Genomic DNA, 16437 nt, shown 5'->3' with positions numbered 1-16437 from the left:
GAGCCCGGGGGCACCACAGAGCAGGGAACCCAGAGGGGCTGGGCAGCCCCAGCCCGATGGACACGGGCACTGCGGCACCGCGCTGCTCCTCAGCCCCCAGCCTCGGCCCTGCCTCCTGCCCAGCATCACCACCGCGGCTTGGGCAAGCTCAGCCTTGCCACTCTCCATCCCTGTGCGTGGCCCGGCGGGGCAGCGCACCAGGACTGGGAACACGGGTTTGGAAAGCAAGCTGCCGAAGTAGGGTAAAGAGGAAAGTGTTACCCAGTAAAGAGGCGAGAATTGGCCCATCCACAGGATCCATCAGGAGAGCTTCTTTCTCATAGTACTTACTAGAAGGAAGAAAAGCAGGATCTGTAGCGTTTCAACCCCCTGGGACTACAGAATGCTTTTAAATCACGGTGATGCCCTTCTCTTTCTGTATCATTCCTCGACAGTGAGAGGGCAAGAAGCCCTTAAGGGGCGGTTTCTGCTGGCTGTGCAGCTCCTGGTGAACAGCAGCACATCGCAAGGGCCACCATCTCCTAAGAGAACACCCCCAGCACTGGAGATGACAGCTCCCCAGCAAGCAGCTTCCAGAAGACAAGGACATGGCAGTCCCTGACAACCCAGCCATAAGCAGAGCAAGTGTGGCCTGTCTTTAACTGAGGGAGCGTACGGTGGCCACCAGCAGCAGGTATCAGAGTCCCTGTGGTGGGCACAGAGCAGCAACCGGTCTGGCCCATTCTCTGGCCCACTCGGGCACAGCTCAGCCAGCAGCACCTCGAGCACCATCAGAGGGGCAGATGCTGGTAGTGAGTTTGGATGAGCCATTGGCTGTCCCGTGCCAGCCCTCACCTGCTGTTTTCTACCAAGTAATGGACGATTTTATCCAGGACCTTTTCAAAGAGGGCCGTGCGGATCCAGAGGTGCTTGATGGCTTGAGGAGACAGGTTGGGCAGCTTCGGCATCTTGCGCACGTTCTCCGGGATGCCCTGGACCTGGTTTCGTCTTTAGGGGTACAAGGGGAAAGACAACAACATCATCGAGCACTGCAGGAGCCCAGGGCACTCCTGGCATCCTGAGGGGAATAGGGCTCTGTCTCACCCCCTGCTCCCAAAGACCCACATCTGTATCCGAACGCTGACTTCACTGAATCAGTTTCCCACTGTGCAGGCACCTTCAAACAAGCCTCTGCCTCAGCAGAGTCCTCCAAGCCCACCCTCCTTTTCCACTGGTGCCTGAGGACAGCACTTTACAAGCGTGAAGCTTCCTGCCCCCCAGGTAGCTGCTCCATCCATCTCCCTGGTTCCTGTCCAAGGATGAGTAAGCAATTCCCAAGCAGAAGCTGAATTACTGCAGGTTCAAGCCCTGCACACCGAGGCAGGCCAAATTTGGTTCCAGCTGGCTTAGTGCTCTGGTCCATCAGCTGTGACAGCGCAGGAGCAAACGGGATGAGCTGTCCCTGAGCACGAGGAAGTAAGAACTTGTCCATCCCGGCTTAAACTACAACTGCAGCTCACAGCATCCTAAAAGATCGACCAGCTCAGTCAGGGTATCAAATCCCAGGTCAGGACCCTGCTCCACCGAAGGAACAATTCCCCCTGCAGAGGCTCAAGCTGGACACCGCCACCCACAGCAGCGCCCAAACCGCAGCGACCCGAGGGCTAACAGCAGTGCTGGTGCCTTACGCGTTCTCGATGAGCTGCTCCAGGTCCTGCACCTTCCTGCAGAGCTCCTCTGCCAGGGGAAAGCTCTTTCCCACCTTCATGAAGAGAGCTGCTATCTTGTTGCTGCGCAGGAACCCTGCTGCCCGCCGCTTCAAGCCGAACAAGACGCAGGCCTCCACCGCCGCTGCAACAGAGCAAGGACGTTACCGCGGGCGCAGCAGGAGCTGGAGCTCCCATCACGAGCACTGCTCCCCTGCTGCCGCCGTGCCCTTACTCCACAGCAGAAACGCTTCCCAGGAGGACACCGGTGCCATGCTCCGCTCCTGCCCAAGCAGATGAGGGAACCCAGATGCCTTCGGACGCAAGCAGCAGAGAGCAGCGCGGCTTCTCTGCCTGCAGGGGCATCGGTTCTGCTGAACAGAGGCACCGCTTTAGCGGTGCAAAACAGAAGAAAAACGGAGGTTGGCGAAGCCTTAATGGGAGCACACGTGAACTGTGGAGCTGTGGATGTGCCAAGATGTAAGCACTGCAAAGGACGGCTCACTTGTGCCTGCTGAAGTAGATCCAGGGTCTCCATGAAACCACCTGAGGGACCAGTCGGTAGGGTTGGCTTGGCTCCTTCTCTTACCTGACCAACCAACATTTCATCACCTTACAGGGCTGGTGATGACCCAGGGATGTGCAGCTCTCAGACCACACAGGTGGTACTTCCATGCCACCACCAGCACTGAGCAGGCTCAGGGCTTCTCAGAGCACTTTGCCCATTCATGAAAGCAGAGCAGAGAAGGGACTCGCAGCGCTGTGCTCCCAGCCTTTGGTCCCAAACAAGACACCCTCACTGCAAACAGATCGATGCTAACGCTGGAGAACCCCAGCACGCCCGGAGGTGGCATCCTGCTGCCAGCTCTGTGCCAGCACCATCCCTGTGGTGGTCCCGGCAGAGCAGCGTGGCTGGAGCCACTTCCACAGGGTCATCGTGAGGGGCACCAGACTTGAGGTCCCTCTGCTCACTCAGCACACGAGTCCCTCTCTCTGCTGTGCACATCACTAAGGCGAAGCCTTGCACAGGGGCTGTGGTTTGGTGAGCGCAGCAGGCACAAACCACAGCGAGTGCTCAGCTCCCTGCCCGGCTCCATGGAGAGCAGGAGCCCAGGATCTGGCTCTGCCAGCGATGGTGATGGTGATGACTCCACAGAAAGATGCGCACACGTCAAGGCTCCACCACAATCTGTTTGCTGGAGTCCCCTGGGATGCTCAGGATGGATGCCTGGTGTCAAACACTGACTTGCCAAACAGGCTGATCAGAGCCCTGGAAAACTACACAGACCCACAGCTCTGCAGGGTATTGATCTGGGTCTGACATGCTCTCTGCCGCACCAGCACCCTCCTCACCCAGGACCAGAGCCAGCCCTGCTGAGGCCCCCCTGCAGCAGCCCAGCAGATGCTGATCCACCTCTCGCCTGGAAAGGCTTTTTCCCCGCAGCTGAGCAGCTCTATGGAGACGTTAAAAAGAACCATTTCATGCAGACCCATCGACATCAGCTCCCAGGGCAGCGAGATGCTCTCATTATCTCTGCCTTGCTTAGTGCCATGCCTGAGTTCACCGCGGAGCAGGCAGCGTCTGAGGCGCTGCGAGACACATCCTGATGGCCAAAAGGCCTCCCAGCTTGCTCCAGCAAGACACAGCGGTCATCAGCACCTCTGCTCAACGCCAGGGCCTGAACCTCCCCCGGACTCCGTTCCTGCGGGCAAACAACATGCAAACGTGCCGTGTCCTTAGGAAAAAGTCTCCTGTGCTTTCCCAAGGGCTTAGAGGCTTCAGCACCAAACTCCTGGCCACAGACTGAAGGTATTTCTGCGAGCTCCCTGGCACGATTCAAACCACTCAGACTGAGCAATAAGGCAGGCGCAGCACTGATACGGACAACAGAGCCCTCGGCTCACACAGGCCCCCAACCCCGCCGCCGGCTCCTCGTCAGCATCCCAGGGCAGCCTGAACGTGACAGATGCCAGCTCGTGTTTGTCTGCTTCAAACCCTTCCCCTGGGGCAGAGCGGGGCTGCTGCGGGCAGCTGCCCTTTCCTGCCACGCCACTGCTCTCATCGAAGGGCTTTGCGGCTCGCTGGCTGCACGGAGGAGGAGGAGGAGGGCTCTGCGAGGAAGGCAGAGCTCTGCTTGGCGGGGAGGGAGGTTCTTTACGCCCTGGAGGGCTGTGACATGAGGAGGGTGCACAGACCGCTCACCGGAGAGAGCGGCAGCGCAAGGCGCAGACACCAGAAGCCACCGACAGCGCAGCAGCATCATGAAGAGCCCAGGAGGAGCCACGGAGCCCCTCGTGCCTGGCTGCCTCAGCCCCGTGCCGCAGGAGCCTATAAATAATGGCAGGCTGCGAAGCCTCGTGCCGCGCAGCAAGCAGAAAGTGAGTCACACCTTGCTGCCTGCTCGGCGCCTTCGATGCCGGTCTGCACACAGAGGCACGCGGGCCTCAAACACGTCATTTGCGGGAGGAGGAAAGGAAGGCGGCAGCATCTCTGCTCTCCAAAGCAGGGAAGGGGACCTCACAGCTCCCTTCTCTTTCTGTTCTGTGCCTGTGTCTGTGGATGCTACCGCCTTCCTCGGTGGTGAGCACCGGCTCCAAGAGGCAGTTGTCATCACTCCCGTCATTCACCTCCCAGCCTCCACATTAGAAGCTGCCCTTCAGCTCTCCGTGCATCGCAGAGCTCTGGTTCCCCTGCACACGCTGCCCAGCAGCAGCCCCACGACCCCGGGCTGGGTGTGCTGGCATGCAGCTGCCTGCAACAGCTCTGCTGAGAGCCACGGGCGCAGCAGGATCACCAGGCTGCGGAGGGGCACCGGCTGCCATCCCCTCACCTGCCATCCAGGCTCCTGGTGCTGCAGCAGAGGCTCCCCAGCAGCTTCAGCCTCAGGGCAAGAGGGGAGTTTCTTGCTTTGCCCTTTCAAGAAACCTGGAGTGGTCCCTCCAGGACAGCCAGCATCCATCCCCCCTTAACACTGCTTCTCTTTGGAAAGCAGGGAGGGTTTCCCAGCAGCAGGAAGGAAGTGCCCGGAATCTGCCCCAGGGATTCCCTACAGACCTGCAGGAGCAGGAGGAGCAGGAAGGCCGTGGCTGGTCAGAAGGCTCAGGCCAAGGGAGGACACAGCATCACCTGCGCTCCATGGCGGAGCTCTGCAGCACCAGCACTGCTGCCTGCATGCTCAGCCATTGCCCTGTGCTGCCATAGACACTACTGGGAGCAAGGAGCACTGGCACCAGGCAGATAACATGGGAGCCACAGCTGGAAAACTGGGGAGCAGGCAGGGGGACCACAGCTTCCTCCAGCAGAGCTACAGGGCCTCTAACTGCTCCCATCAGCGGTCCCCTATAGGATCTTTGCCTTGCAAAAGTCAGGGAGCATCCCAAAGAGGGCAATTCCAATGGGAATGGGATGCCACTTGACCTCACACATGCAAGCAGGGAAGCACAAGTGGGTAAAACACTTGGCCCTTCAGCAAACTGCCTCCAGCATCTGCCCAGTGTTGTCAGTGAGCAGCAGCAGCAACAGCTCCCATATCCACAGCACCCCAGAGCAGCGCCTGGCAGGACAGGGCATTGCACGGAAGGGGTTACAAACAGGTCCCAAACCAAAGGCACTATTGAACGAGGCTATGTCCGAGCCAGAGGACAGCAAGGGACCTACTCTTCTTCCATACTGGTCATTTGTGTCTCCCAAAACCAGCATCCACCTCTCAGACAGCTGCTGAGGGGCACAAAGAGCCTGTCCCATGCCCAGGGCCACAACCTCATCACTCATCCAAGGGGCAGCAGGGTAAGCACTTCATGCATCAGACCCACTGGCTTCTGCCCAGGTTTAACATCATCACCCCCCCCAAGGTAGACCCAGCAGACTGGGTGGCTGAAGCTGCTCAAGAAGCCTCTTTACCTGGGCATTAACTGCGAGCAGCGAGCGCAGCGCACACCAGACGCACACCACAGGCAGCAGGCAGCAGCTCCTCGGGAGGCTTTTAGGAAAGCCTGTGCCAAGGTTTTGATGGATCCATCCTGAAACACTTCCACACTCACAAAGCTGTCACCCCCGAAGAAGCAACAGAGATGAAGCAAGCAGGTGGAGTGTGAAGCACAGCTGCTGGGGAGCAAGCCTGACAGCAGCACCGTATCAGAGCACATCTCCCAGCAGCTCCCCTTGAAATCCCTCCAGCCTCCCTGCTCCCGCACTGGGGCAGACCGGAGGCTCCTTCCCATGAACTCCTCCTCTGTCACAGCAAGGAAATGCTCAGATTTCTCTTGAATTGCTTCTCAAGAGACTTAAAACTAACGCATTATTCGTGGTGTTCCTTCAGCGCGCGCTGCCAACGTCCCGCCTCCCGTGACACAGAACAGCACAAAGTGAAGGCCTCAGCGACTCAGACCACTGCCACAACAACTCATCCCCCTCCAGCACCAGCCACCTCCCAGCCCTGCACCGTGCCCCAGGACTCACTGGTACCACAGCCCTGGATCCCAGCGTGGCTGCAGCCCCAGCCCGTGCCAACGGCCCCCACCAGGCACTCACCACAGAAGGAGATGATGTGGCTGCTGTCCTCATGCACAAACTTCCTCGTCACCGCCTCCTCCATGATCTGTTTGACCTGTTGAACAGAGGCCCCGTTAGAGAAAACACTGAACTACGGCCACAGACCAGAGCCAGGAGGCCTGTGCTGGAGATGCTCCGCTTGTTCTCTGTCTGAAGGAAGCCTCCTCTGCTCTCTGCCTTTCCTATCAGCCTCTAACAGCTCGTGTGGTCTCATGGAGAACCAAAGCGTCTTTGCTTGTGGCTGTTTCAAAAAGTCAGGTATAACAAAAGAGGGGTTTGGTTTTGAGGAACTTCCAAGTAAGAAAACGATGAGCAGAGAACTAAGTGTGGGAATCCAGCATCCTTTAGGTAAGAGATCCCTTACCAAAGGTAACCAAGTCTCCACACTTTCACAGCATGGTTATATTCCTTCATTTTACATGGATCTGACTAATGCCACATGACAGCCGTCCTGAATGACTGTAACCACCCATCAGTGCCAAAGCCAGTGATCTCCTGGCACCCAACGTGACCAGGAACGCTGCGTGCACAGCAGTGCCATCGGTGCTGCCCCCCCGCCCGAGCCTCCACTGCTCACACCACGTTATGGGCACCCACTTCAGTGCAACGAGTCAAAGGGGCACAATCGGGGAAGAACATAAATAGGAACCCACATAAACTGGGAGTGCAACTTCTGCAGACACAAGATGGGAGCTGGGATCAGCTGCAGAGCTGCTGGCCTTGGGGGATGCTCACAGGACCCCCTGGCTGCTGCTCAGAGGAGCCTGAGGAGGCCAGGACCACTGCTCCCAATGCAAACGGCTTCTCCCATTGCCCACAGGTGGGGGAATTCTGCTCAGGGTGCTTGGCTCTCAGGGAGGGATCCCACATGAAACACCCTTAATGGATGATGGGGGGGAATCACAGTCCTGTGATGAGGGCAGAGCAGCTCCAAGAGGTCGTCCCCACGCCTTGCTCACAAAGTGCTGGTGCTGTTAATGGAGGAGGCAGCTCTAAACTGGTGGCCCCACGAACGGCCCCAAATCTGCCCAACACATTCACTTCCCAACTGCCTTTCCTATTAAATACAGAGCTGCTGGCGTGCCTGGATCTCATCTGCAACATCCTGCTTCTCACTGTCTGATTTCAGAAATTACAGGGGACAGGGTTCACAGTGCAGAGATGTGGGTGGAAGAGCGGCTCTGCTTATCAGGATGTTCCTTCTGAAGGCACAAGGAGGAGGAAAAGAGAACAGGCGGGCCAGCCTTGGCCAAGCAAACCTTGCATTTAAGAGCATCATTTGGGGAATTCGACTCCTCTGCAAGATCTAATCAAGGTCAGTTATGCACAGCTGACGGCTCCAGAAAGGAAACCCTTTTGCGACTATGGATTAAGGAAAAAAGACCTGTCTAAAGCCAAAAGCATCTCCCTGCATGTCAAAGGCATCAGGGCAGCCCCCAGGACGGCACAGCTCCGATGCGCCGGGTGCCTGGGGGAGCAGGACTGGCGCCCTGACTTCTCCTGCATCCCGCAGCTCGGATGGGCTGACAGCGAGTCAGGAACTCGCAGCACTCCACTGGGATGTGGAGCTCAGGTGGCTCAGAGCACTGGGGTATTCCCCTCGGCACAGCACCACGCAGCTCCTGCAGCTCCTCCATCCCAACTTCGTGCTTGCAGCAGCGGCTGCAGCTGCAGGAATGCTCCTGGCTCCGCTTCCATAAAGGTCCCTCAGTGCTTTAGTGTGGCAAGTGGCCAACAACTGAAGCTGCCCCTTACCAGGACACCTTCAGCAAGGTGAGGTGAGGGAAGCAAGCCCTTGGTTTCATTATGCCCAATGCAGTTTGGTCCCTTGTACCGCTGCCATGTGCTGAGCCCCACAGAAGGGGGTAACTGCAATCCTCATTCAAGCTTCACAGCTTTTAACTCTGATTTTAATATTCTCGTTTGAATGTTTAACATATTCCAATTTAAGCAGTGTAATGTTTGCCAGCCACCTTTGGCACAAGCATCCTCTCACTGTTCCAATGCAACACCCGTGGCCACAGCTACCGCAGGACCAAGGACCAGCTGGTGAGGGAGTGCCCATAGAGCACTTGGTGCCAAGCCAGCACAGCCAACCTGTGCTCTCAAGGCAGTGAGAAAAACCTTCCAAGAGGCACAGTGTAGTGGAAAAACACTCACTGCTATTAAAACCCAAACCAAAGCCCGCTGTATTGACTGAGGTTATCACACTAAACACAATAGATCAAACAGACCTAAAGAACCAGGAGTGGAAAGGGCACTGCCACAAGGGCACTGCCATGGAATCACAGAATCATTTAGGTTGGAAAAGCCCTTTAAGCTCACCCAGTCCAACCATTGCCCAGCACTGCCAAGGCCACCACTAACCCATGGCACTAAGGCCTCATCTCCATGGTGTGTGAACCCTTGCAGGGATGGCAACACCAGCACTGCCCTGGGCAGCCTGTTCCAATGCTGGACATCTGCAGGACAGCTCTAACCCAGAGAACCCCAAAACTCCTGGCAGTCTCCTATGCTGTTGTCTGCAGGTCCCAAAGGACTCTCCCACCCTAAGCAGGTTTGTAGCAGTGTAGGAACGGAGAACTCCACTGAACCCACGTTTGGCTCGCTCCATAGAGAAGACTCGAACAGCCTCTAAATATGTTGCATTCCAGCATTTTAATGCTAATTCTCATATTCTAGCCAGAACAATCTCAACAAATGAGGCTGCCCACTCTTTATCTAGAGCCAGCCTAAGGAAAATGAGATGTTTGCTCTTCTTTTATTAGGAAGGGAATTAAACCAGCAACTAATAATTTAACTGTAGGTAAACTCCAGAGGAATACCAGCAAGTATTCCACAACAACCAAAGCACTCCTGGCTCCAGCTGTGAGCACAGGATAAGCCACCCCTCCTCTGGGAGACAGGAACAAGGTGTCCACACAAACTCAGCAGCACTAACTGCAGTTCCAAAGCCCCAGCAGAAGACAGACTGCTCTCACCATCACCCTCCGAGCCTCTGGCTCGTGAACGAGTGAGCCCGTCCTTCTTTGCTTCATGTGCATGCCTGAATTACGAGGAAAACCATTTGTTTTCCTTCTTTCTCCATCTCCAAAGCTGGATCCGGGAGTGACAGGCATCGAGAAGAGTCTTCAGAGTATGGTGCTCATCAGGAGCATCCGCAATCCTGATGCACCCTCTTCAGAGCAGAGATTGGAGCTTGCAGCCCCATACCTTCAGCGATGCTCCTGACCCCAGTGGTCTCAGCTTTTCCTTTGGGTCCTCCTGGCCTCACCAGCTCCATCACAGCCAAAACAATACTATTGAAGCTTTATTTGACTGACTGCCTTTTTTCCCTTCAAACCCAAACCCTTCCCTATCCAACAGCCCCCAGCCCCCATGAGGGATGCAGGTGTAGATCCCTGCTACAAAACCCCCAGGGTTACCCTGCGTCTGGAAGTCCAATATTCCTGCAACAGCTTCACAACTGTACCCAGTCCCTGCTGTCATTTACCCTGGGGGAGCAAGCCAAATATTGCATCAGTTACAATAACAGGGATCAGGAGCAAAGCAATAACCCTGCATTTAATTACTCTAAGGCAATATTGACTCCCCGTGCTGTTTCACCTGGCTGGATTTTGCCAGGCAAGTCACCATGCGCCCTGCATTCCAGACTCCAGTGATGCTTGCAGATACAGTTTTGCTGCCCTGCTTCTTGCAAAGCCTTTCCCTGGTTATTCAGGTGTTTGTATTGAAGCACAGCATCTCCCACCAAAGGGGGCTGACAAGAAAGCTGGAGAGGGGCTTTGGACAAGGGCCTGTAGGGACAGGACAAGGGGAATGGCTTTAACCTGCCAGAGGGGAGACTGAGATGACCAAACCAGTGTGTGTGATCCTGTGATTTCCAGCTGTACCCACCTCCCACCTTTTAGCTCCATGCCTGGAAGAGTTCTTTAGCCCAACTTCTTTAAACCAGCCTTCTTTAAGCCAGCATTCCTCCTTCCTAAGGAGAGGAGCTCCCTTCCAACCCTAATGCCCTTGTCCCAAGCCCCTCTCCAGGTTTCCTGCAGCCCCTTTAGGCACTGGAGCTGCTCTCAGGTCTCCCCTTAAGGAGCCTTCTCTTCTGCAGGCTGACCCAGCCCAGCTTTCTCAGCCTGCCACTCAGGACCACGCTGCCTGTGCTGCAGCCAAAAGCCCCTTTCTCATCTCAAGCAGAATTCCCCTCCCAAACCAGCTTTATCTTCTCATTTGAAAATGAAACGCCTGCCTGCTGCCTGTCGTGTTGCTGTAGCATCCTTCTTTAGCAGACTTGTTTATAGAATTCACATTATCAATCTCAATGCTGCAAGATACAGCTCCTCATCTTCCCAGCAACAACCCCCTGATATTCCAAAACCAGGCGCCAGACTTTCCCAGCGCCATCACAAGTTGAAGCCAAGCTCTGCCACTTACCAGAGAACCACAGCGTGGTTTGGGTTGGAAGGGACCTGAAAGCTCACCCAGCTCCAACCCCTGCCACAGGCAGGGACACCTTCCACTGGAGCAGCTTGCTCCAAGCTCCATCCAATCTGGCCTTGCACTATTTATACACAGAGACTTCCAGGCCTCTTTACAGCCATTCTGATGGACCAAGAGGGAGCACAGCCCCTCGCACCACAGAGACAGCTCTAATACCACCATCCACGTCACAGGCACCTGGCTTTAAAGCTTTCAGGTCGAGTCTTGCTTCCACAGGAACACCCATCACTCACAACCCTGGCTTCCCTAGAGCTCCTCTTCAATCACTTCTCATCACGGACTAAACCAACCGCAGCACCTCCATGGGGCACACGTGGCGTTTCCAGGCCAGCCCGCAGTGTGCTCACGCTGGGCACCGCGCTGAGCCTCCCTGCGGAAGAGCAGCTCTGGATATCCGGGCAAGGAATCACTAAGACCTTTAATGGAAGGGTCCATAATGGACATGGAACCCCTGGGGAGACCCTTGGGAACCGTCCCAGTGAGGTTTCTTTGCCGACACTGTTTTGCAACCGGATTTTTCTCCATCGGGCATCGCCTTTTGGCCAACCCCTCCATCCGCACGACACTAATTTAAGACCGTGGTATAGCTGCTTCTATTCGTGTTGTGCTTGTCGAGTGCAGATTTCCATACCATCTGTTGGCACCACGAGCTGTGAGATGCTCAATAAACACTGCAGCATTTCAGGACAAACTTTAGTCACTTCTCTGCTTCCCACAGCACATCCTGGTGTGTTCTGCACCCGTCACACCACCAAGCTGCTGTTTCCCAAGGGGCTAAACGTGCACTCATAATCATTTGGGGTTTGATTAGCAAAGACTGACGCTATTTGCAGGGAAACCAAGTGCAATTTCCAGCCCCAAATTCCTTTGAAGTCTGGGATTTAAGCAAACCCAGGTATTTCCATGGCAATGGCCAGGATGCCACAAGAAGAGGACGACATTGTGGCAGCAGAGAGGAGAGGCTGCTGAGGAGGAAGGAGCTCCTCGTCGCCCTGAACACCAAGAAGGAAGATGAAGGCAGGGGAAAAGCAGCACAAGACCTGCTCTGGGTATGAAGGATCAAGCCAAGGGCTTCTGGAGCATGAGAGCACTTCTGCACATCTGCACATCACTGCTTTTATCTTCAAAAGGAGAGAAAATGGTCCCCAGTGATCAGTAATACTCTTTTCAGAAGAGATCGATGCGGGCAATCACGAAATGCTGCGTTAAAGCCATCTGTTTACTTTTGATAGAGGAACGTTTGTAAAAGGCTGTCCTGGGTGCTTGAGAGGCATCAGAAGGTCCCTCTGCAAACAGCAGCTTTCATTACAAACCTGCAGCTTATCACCCTCATCTTCATTCTGCCTGAAGAGCTTTGACAGCTCCGCAAAGGCCTTTTCCCTTCCAATTGGCCTCGAGCACAGTTAAAGCTACCAGCATTAATTTTTCAAATCCCAGCAACATCCAATTAATTTCCCATCTTCCACCAATGCAGGGTGAAACCTGGCCCTGGCACCCTCAGCCTGAGAGCCGGCAACCAGGGGCATAGAGGAAAACAAACCCAAGCTGCAGAACCACTGCTCTCACCCATCACTCCCCGTCACTCAGCCACAGCCCACCAATGGGGCCGCATGGCGGGGGCACAGCAGTGAGAGGGTGGGAGGAAGAGAGGCTCCTGTTGTCCCTATGATACATGAGGCTGGGATTAGTCAACAGCCACAGAGTGACAACCATTTAAGCCATGAGAAAATAAACAGTATATCAAGCAGAAGGCTGTGGGACATCAGCGAGGGAGCTGCCTGCGGTCAACAACAGCTTGCAGTAATGCTCTAAGCACAGGCAGAATACAGGCACAGCCGTTACTGACTGGGATTTGGGGAGCAAATGTGGCAAGGGCCAACGCTATCTGCACTGAACCCAGGTGTAACTCCCAGCCCCAGACTCCTCGAAGCCCTGAGTTATGCAAACCCAGGTATTTCCATGGCAATGGCAGGGATGCCACACGAAGAGGATGACATCTCGGCGGCAGAGAAGAGGCTGGTGAGGAGGAAGGCGCACAGCTCTCGTCTCCCTGAATGCCTTGTCTCCTGTTCAAGGCTTAACGCTCCTTGCAGAGTGGCAAGCTAAATATAAACTAAGGGGTTTGCAGGAGAATAAGCAAGACAACTGTTTCCTTTCCTTTCCCATTCAGCTTTTCACACCATTCATTCCCCAGGCAGGCTGCATTTCACTCTGTGTTTCATGGGTAATCCCTATTCTTGTATGCAGTTACCTGGAGGAGGTGAAAAACGTACGCAGGATTCTCCTCTGCTAAGAATGAAGCCTGTAAAAGAAGGGGAGGAACCTGGGTGGCAAGAAAGGTGCTTTTAGTTGAACATCCAGCACCCTTTGAAAGCAGAGGGTTTGGTCTCTGGGTTTTTCCATCAGGTAAGAGCTCTAAAGAAACACAGGGAAGATTTGGTTGTGCTCCTTACCCCGCACACCGGGAAGCGGGATGCCTCCCGAAGCCCTGCTCGCACCGCTTCCCCTGCAGCCTGCTGACAAGCAGTCAATCTGGCATTAGGCTGATTTATCATGGCCATACAGGGGAGCGAGCAGGAAGACGGCAGTGACAGCACAACTCATCCCAACCTGCAGCTCTGCTGCAGAGCAGGACTCCTGCGAAACACAAATGCATTAACCATGGCAACAACCAAAGAGCAAAGCCCATCCGCTCGCTGCAGCGCTTGGGGTGAGTTTCGTTTCTTGTTTATCTGCCTTCCCTAATCAGCCCTGGTCTTCACTGTGTTGACTCACTCGGTTACCACATGAGGATGACAGACACGGGGTGGCTTTCCAAGCTGGAGCCATGGTGTCCCCAGCCCCAGAGGAGCTCCCCTGCCCCTGCGGACCCAGGAGATCACATAAAGCCAGGGCTGAAGCAATCCAGACACGGGCTGATGAATGAGAATACACAGGTTTATGGAAGAGAGCTATTCCGGGGGGAAGCAGGAAAGAGGTGTCTGCAGTTGGCCCTTTCTACTGCTCCTTGGAGCCTGCACAGGCTCCTGACCTCACCTGAAGTCAGGCCACGAGAGGTAAGAAAACCAGAGCACAAGCAAAATGGGGCTAACGAGCAGGGAGCACCAAGCAAAAGAATGCCCCATCCGCTCCCAATTTCAGTTAATTACTGCTAATTAACTGTTAACTAATTAAATAATAGAGAACCTGTTGTTCCATGTCACAGAATCCCCAACTGGTTTGTGTTGGAAAGGACCTTAAAGCTCCAACCCCTGCCCCGGGCAGGGACCCCTTCCACTGGAGCAGCTTGCTCCAAGCCCCTGTGTCCAACCTGGCCTTGAGCACTGCCAGGGATGGGGCAGCCACAGCTTCTCTGGGCACCCTGTGCCAGCGCCTCAGCACCCTCCCAGGGAAGAGCTTCTGCCTCAGAGCTCATCTCAGTCTCCCTTCTAGCAGGTTAAAGCCATTCCCCTTGGCCTGTCCCTACATCCCTCATCCAAAGCCCCCTCCAAGTTTCCTGTCGGCCCCCTTTAGGCATTGGAAGACTGTTGTAAGCTCTCCCCGAGAGGTTCATTGTACCAGAAGCCAGCAGAAAGGCACGTCACCAGCCTCAGCTCTCCTCCCACCAACACACGCCGCACTTCAACCACAACCCCTGAGGAAGAGCAGAGGGAGCAGAGCCTGGCTCTGGACACCAGCTCGGAAGATGCTCGTGTGCCCTGGGAGCTCGCAGGGGTCTCTGTGAGGAAGCTCCCGTCCCTGGTTCAAGCAGCACACGGCCGGGCAGCCCTCACCTCCTGCCCTCATCGCTGCCGCCGTGCAGCCAGGCTGCTGTTGTGTCTCTCTCCGCAGACAGACACTGATAATGAGATGTCAGCTCCATCCACCGCGCTAAATAAATGTCAGACCCTTTCTCTGCTTTAATTGCCGTTGCCAAGGCAACGTGTAGTATTCCTTACCTCCGCGCCAGGCACAGGATGAAAGGTGGGAAGTGGCCTGGATGAACAGTCAAGCACCGTGTGCTGCCACCCAGACCTACCCCCCGTGGGGCTTGTGCACCCAGTGCCTCCAAGCGGGGACGTTCTGCTCTCCAGAGCCCATAAGCTTGATACCAGGATGCTCACAAGACCAGAAACAGAACGTCACGCATCGCACCCTCCAAAGCTCCAGGGAGGTGACCTGCACCGACAGACCCAGGCAGGAGATGGCAGCTCCCAGCACCCCACTGCACGGCAGAGCCAGCCCAGGTCCCCCGATGCTCAGGGTTCCAGACCCCGCGATGGGAGGCCCGGATGGGTCCCTGAGCAGCTCTCCCAGCCCACCCCCATGCACGGACTACGTGGCAGAGCGGCAGGGCTCAGCCCCACATCCCGATCTGCCATCGCTCACCGTGCTAACGCACTAAAGCCACACGCACCACGGACACAGAGGAGCTGGAGGCAGCTCAGTATAAACCAACAGAGAGTTCAAGACGCTGAGAAGAGGGACCAGAACAGGCCGATGGGAAGCGCCATGGCAGCCCGGACACAGACACCCGTGTGCATGTCCGCGTCTGCCTCCCGCCCCGCGCAGGGGCGCTTTGTGAGTGAGGGGCTCGCCCCATCCCGGTTCCCAAGGGAAGCAGCGCCGGGAACCGTCCCTTTATCCCTGCGGAAACCACAACTTGCGGGAGCGGCTCTGCCGCCGGCGAGAGGCGATTGCCGTGAGGCGCTGCGGCAGGGATGCTCCTGCACCCCGGCACCGGGCAGCGGCACCGGGCTCGGGATGGGGAGGGTTCGGGAGCTGGATTCGCTGCAGCAGGAGCCAGCTCGCAGCCGAGCCCAGCGCCGGGGCCGGTCCCACCGCGGATCCCCATCACCGCGGGCTCGGGTCACGGCGCCGCGACGGGGAACGGGGGGCACGGGGCTGCTGCCGCGGGGTCCCGCAGCCGCCTACCTCCTTCTTGACGGTGCGCAGCAGCCGCTGCCGGGTCTCGGCCTCTGCGGGGACAAGGGGAGAGCCCGTTAGTGCGGGGCGGCCCGAGCCCGGCCCCGCCGGCCCCGGCCCCGCCGCCCCCAGCCCTACCCGCCGGGGCCGCCGCCATGGCCGCGCTCCGCTCCGCTCCGTGCCGGGCCGAGCCGGGCCGGGCCCACCCGCGGCCGCCGGGGCGGAGCCGCCGCTGCCGCCGCCAATCGGCGCCGGGCGGGGGGAGCGCCCCGGGCCCGGCCCTCAGCGTGGACCGCGGCCGCGCCCCGCAGCCCCCGGCACCCCCCGGGCGGGGACCCGAGACTGGGGCGGGCCCCCGGGGCTGCGGGGCCGCGGAGGCCTCTGAGGGGCGAAGGCAGCGTCCTGGGAGCGCCGCATCACCCGCGGGCGGGAGGTGATGGATGGGAGCAGGGGTGCAGAGGGGAGACTGAGATGAGCTCTGAGGCAGAAGCTCTTCCCTGTGAGGGTGCTGAGGCGCTGGCACAGGGTGCCCAGAGAAGCTGTGGCTGCCCCATCCCTGGCAGTGCTCAAGGCCAGGTTGGACACAGGGGCTTGGAGCAAGCTGCTCCAGTGGAAGGGGTCCCTGCCCGCGGCAGGGGTTGGAGCTGGAGGAGCTTTGAGGCCCCTTCCAACCCAAACCATGGTTCTACGAACACCCGTTCATGGGAGCCCCAAGTCTGTGCTACCAAAATCGCAGCCCCTCCAGAGAAATCCCTCCCGGCAGCTGCCATTAACGAATCTCCCGTTTGTCTGCTCCCC

General features: G+C 57.0%; 1 protein-coding gene across 3 annotated transcripts in view; it reads right to left on the bottom strand.

Annotated features, from left to right (window-relative positions):
• Positions 1-15831, bottom strand: part of SGSM1 (small G protein signaling modulator 1) — a 29972-nt gene extending 14141 nt beyond the window's left edge. For all 3 annotated transcript variants that reach the window (XM_057413241.1, XM_057413224.1, XM_057413232.1), the window contains exons 1-6: positions 15778-15831; positions 15649-15692; positions 6217-6292; positions 1668-1830; positions 835-987; positions 262-329 (exon numbers count right to left, since the gene is read on the bottom strand). In XM_057413241.1, the coding sequence (XP_057269224.1) occupies positions 262-329; positions 835-987; positions 1668-1830; positions 6217-6292; positions 15649-15692; positions 15778-15796 (523 nt within the window). In that variant the 5' untranslated portion in view covers positions 15797-15831. The remainder of the gene's footprint in view (positions 1-261; positions 330-834; positions 988-1667; positions 1831-6216; positions 6293-15648; positions 15693-15777) is intronic.
• Positions 15832-16437: the final 606 nt, after the last annotated feature.

Source organism: Pezoporus wallicus, unplaced genomic scaffold (assembly GCF_028554395.1).
Source record: "Pezoporus wallicus isolate ANWC-B61680 ecotype Strahan unplaced genomic scaffold, APGP_CSIRO_Pwel_v1 contig_13850, whole genome shotgun sequence".
Taxonomy (NCBI): domain Eukaryota; kingdom Metazoa; phylum Chordata; class Aves; order Psittaciformes; family Psittacidae; genus Pezoporus; species Pezoporus wallicus.
This window is presented reverse-complemented; position numbering and strand designations above follow the sequence as displayed.